The 3,524-nt window shown below is 55.8% G+C and overlaps 1 protein-coding gene across 1 annotated transcript; it reads left to right on the top strand.

The window, feature by feature from the left end:
* Positions 1 to 729: 729 nt before the first annotated feature.
* LOC118497588 (zinc finger CCCH domain-containing protein 18-like) lies at positions 730 to 2,961 on the top strand. Its single transcript, XM_036012437.1, has 3 exons — positions 730 to 1,576; positions 2,228 to 2,324; positions 2,852 to 2,961. The coding sequence occupies exons 1-3, from the start codon at positions 1,538 to 1,540 to the stop codon at positions 2,944 to 2,946; spliced, it is 231 nt and encodes a 76-aa protein (XP_035868330.1). The 5' UTR covers positions 730 to 1,537; the 3' UTR covers positions 2,947 to 2,961.
* The last annotated feature ends 563 nt before the right edge of the window (positions 2,962 to 3,524 follow it).

Here is a 3,524-nt window from a genome sequence, read left to right as displayed (position 1 = left end):
CTTTGTTTGCTGCAATGTGGCTTCCACATGTGAGTGTGCCCCGGCACCCTTGAGGGGCCAACCTCACAGACCAGCAGGTCTGTGGGGCCCAGTGCTACCTCCTGACTCACATAGGCCCTCTTCTTGCCTGTGAGAGAGAAGTAGGGCTTATAGTCTGTAGCTTCAGAAACATTCCAAGAGCCTCGTGTGACATAGGTTCAACAGCCTACCTGTCCTCCTTGTGACATGCTCTGAGTTCATAGGCTGTACCCCCACCCCAGGTCTGACCTCCTTCCATCTCATGACACAGGGAGAAGGCAGTGTGGAAGCCAGCCCAGCACGTGCCTCCAAGACCACTGCCCCCACCCCCGAGCCTGCCAAGCCAGGAGTCCCTGGGGAAGCCAGGATGATGCAGTGACAAGTCAGCCCCTGCCCCCCACCCCCCGCAGGAGGTAAGCACACCACTCTTGGGTACCTCATGGGGATTTCTGTATCTTTAGTTCCCAGGCTGGGGGAGGGGACACTCCTGGGCAAAGCAGCCCAGGCCAGGGGCCCATTCTATCCCTGACCTGTGAGGTTTTGTCTAGTCCTGTCACCTCAGTGAGCCTCAGTGTCCCCATGAGTGCAGAGGGAGGCATGCACCCATGTGACTGTTCCACCTGAGGAGGGAGGGCTCCCTTGATTCCCAGAGTCTTCCCTGGAAAGAGGTGGTGGTGCTGTGGGGATGTTGAAGAGAAGTTTAAAAAAAATTTTTTTTAAGAAAAAAGGTGCACTTGAAAGAAAACACAGCCCTACCCACTTCCAAGTCTGTGGCAAGTTACCGGTCAAACATCTGTCTCAGGCCAGTGAGTGATTAGTCCTGGATCTGAGGAGAGACAGTCTGCCCTTTTTGATTCTGCAGATGTGAGTAGCGGGACTTTTGTTTGTGCTGCAGGTGGACCATCGGTGGCAGTAGCAGCAGCTACAGTGGCTCTTGTTCCAGATCCAGATCATTGTCCCTGAATGTGAGCAGCGTCTCCTCAGTGTCCAGCACCTCTTCGCGCATGAGCTCAGTGCAGAGCATGGACTCAGGTGACATGTATGCCAACCTGGCCAGCCCTGGGTCCTCAGCCAACTCACAGTCCTGCACCCCAGTCCAGACCAAGAAGGAGAAAGGAACAGGGGCTCCTTGTGTGTTGGTGTTTGGCTGCAGAGGAGAGGCTGGCCCTTTGTGGAGAGAGGGGTCGTGTAGCCTCTGTCAGCACTGTGTGCAGCTGGTCAGACAACATGGTGACCTGCCAGTTTTGTTCCTGTGCACACGTTGCCTGCTTCATAATGCACCTCTCCACCAGGCTGCACTCTGAAACCACTGTGTGATGTCAGTGACCTTGCCCAAGTGAGCACTTCTTGTTGGCAAGAAAAATCTAAAAAAGAAGACGGTGTTAAAGAGGGTAAGTGGAAAAGGAATTCATCCACACAGCCACCCAAATCCTCGAAATCTTCCACAGGCAGTAAATCCTCCCAGCAGCCCACAACCCCCCAGCAGGCACCCCCCGGGCAGCCCCAGCAGGGTACATTTATGGCACACAAAGAGATCAAGTTGACACTGCTGAACAAGGTGAGGCCGTAGGCTCTTCTGGTGGGAGCCACAGGGAACCGCGCAGCTTGGGGTCATCCTAGGACTGAGACTGAGTGGGAGACAACAAGTGGTCTTCTGAACTTGGTGGCTGGATATTAGCCCTACTCATCCCCCTGCCCTGATGGACAGCCCTGTGGGAAAGGGGTGTGTGTGTGGGCACAGGGTGGACAGGTTGCTGTAGCACATCCTGGGACATTAGGGCATCTGGGGGTGAGTGCTATCCCTGACCCTGAGCACCCACACCATTGACCTTCCCTGTGCCTAGGCTGGCCAGTTCCCACAGGGCAGCACTGGGACAGAGAGCAGAACAAACTTGGCCTCTGTGAGGTGATGTCTCCAAGGCCCCATGGGACTGGAAGGGCAAGAGGCTGAGTCTGCTGGGGGCCTGTCCTGTCGCATGGCCCCCACAGGGAGCACAGCGTCTCTGCTGGCACCTTTGCTAGAGAGTAAAGGCCCCCCAACCGTGGGCCCTGCTTCACCTGGGGCCAGCTGGGTGAAGGGGGACCTGTGGGAGCAGAGAGCAGGTGTCGGTGTGAGGATGTTGTCACTCTGTTCCTTTCGCTGTGTGTTCTGCCTGGTGGCCAGTATCTCAGGCCCTGTGTCCTCACTGTGCTCCCTCCCTTACTTCAGGCTGCTCATAAAGGGAGCAGGAAATGGTATGAGCCCTTGGACAAGGACAGGCAACGCCCTCCTCCAGCCAAGCGGGCCAACGTATCCCCAGACCGAGGTGAGCTCTGTCCCTGCAGGGTCCTTAATGGGTGGACCCACCAGGACCTAACAAAGGTTAGTAGGAGTGGCATTGTTGTTGCTCTTTTTTGTCACAGATTTCTAATACCTGGCTGACAGACAACGGCTGGGTTCTCATCTCTTGTGATAGCACAGAACACACGGGCTCTGGGAGACTCCACCCTACTATGAGAACATGAGAGAACAGAGGGTGGGTAGGGTCTCAGTGTTACTGTGGGAACAGGCTGATGGCTCAGTGGTCTGTTAGACACCAGCTCCAGAAACCTGGCACCAGTTTGGAGCTCGGCTCTCAGGGATTTCCTGGGGGCCTCGCTCTCTAACATGTCCAGGTGTTCCCTCGTTCTCCTTTCCCAGTGGCTTTGCTCTCTGGCATCTTCCTATAAAAATGAGGAAGCTGTGCTGAGCTGTTACTATAGAACGGGGTCACTAGCATCCAGTAAGGCTGCACCAGCCCTCTTTGCCGCCAGCTCCATGTGTCACTGGGACCCTCGTCTTATGTTGTCTCAGGTTCTCGGGACCAGAAGTCAGGTGGGAGACTCAGCTCCCCAAAGCCAGAGCAGCAGAGGCCAGAGTTCCAAGGCTCCCGTGGCTTTGCCACATGAGTGAATGCCCCACCTGTGCCGCAGCCACATCACGTGGACTCCTTTGCCTCGGGAGGGCAGGCAGACCCAGAGGCAGCTGGGGCATGTCTTATATCTGGTGGCAATAGGGCAGCCCCACACACATCTCACTCTACCCCACCAGTGGGCTCTGGAATGATAAATGGCCTGAAGCACTCAGCTCACAGCCTAAGGTAGGGGGGTGGGAGTTGCGGGCTTGTGGGAAGGAGGATGGTCCCAGCTCTTTTGTACCTTCCATTTCACATACAGGAAGTAGGAGAGTCATTTCCTTTTCCCAGGAAGTTGGCTCTGAGTCCCTGTGCACCTGCACCATGTAGCTCAGGGTCAAGGTTTGGGTGAGGGAGGATATGAGAAGGGAAGGCACAGGACTCAGAGAGCTGTATAACTGCCAACATACACCTGGGCACCCGCAGCCTCAGGGGTCCTCCTAAGTCTGTAGTGTGGATTTTACGTAACCATAGAAGGAGGTTGTATGCAAGGACCAGAAGAAGGAGAAACAGGTTAGCAGGGTGCTGAGCTGGGGCATGGACACTCATCCACCATGGGGTGGGGGCCTCCAT

The sequence above is a fragment of the Phyllostomus discolor genome, chromosome 12 (assembly GCF_004126475.2).
Source record: "Phyllostomus discolor isolate MPI-MPIP mPhyDis1 chromosome 12, mPhyDis1.pri.v3, whole genome shotgun sequence".
Lineage (NCBI taxonomy): Eukaryota > Metazoa > Chordata > Mammalia > Chiroptera > Phyllostomidae > Phyllostomus > Phyllostomus discolor.
The sequence above is the reverse complement of the archived record's forward strand: the minus strand, read 5'-3'. Positions and strand labels throughout refer to the sequence as shown.

Bases quoted from the DNA above. Each gene is read 5' to 3' on its own strand.
- LOC118497588 (XM_036012437.1), top strand. From the start codon at position 1,538: ATGGCACACAAAGAGATCAAGTTGACACTGCTGAACAAG. The intron at 1,577-2,227 runs GTGAGGCCGTAG...CCCTTACTTCAG, and splicing joins AGTTGACACTGCTGAACAAG to GCTGCTCATAAAGGGAGCAG. The intron at 2,325-2,851 runs GTGAGCTCTGTC...ATGTTGTCTCAG, and splicing joins CAACGTATCCCCAGACCGAG to GTTCTCGGGACCAGAAGTCA.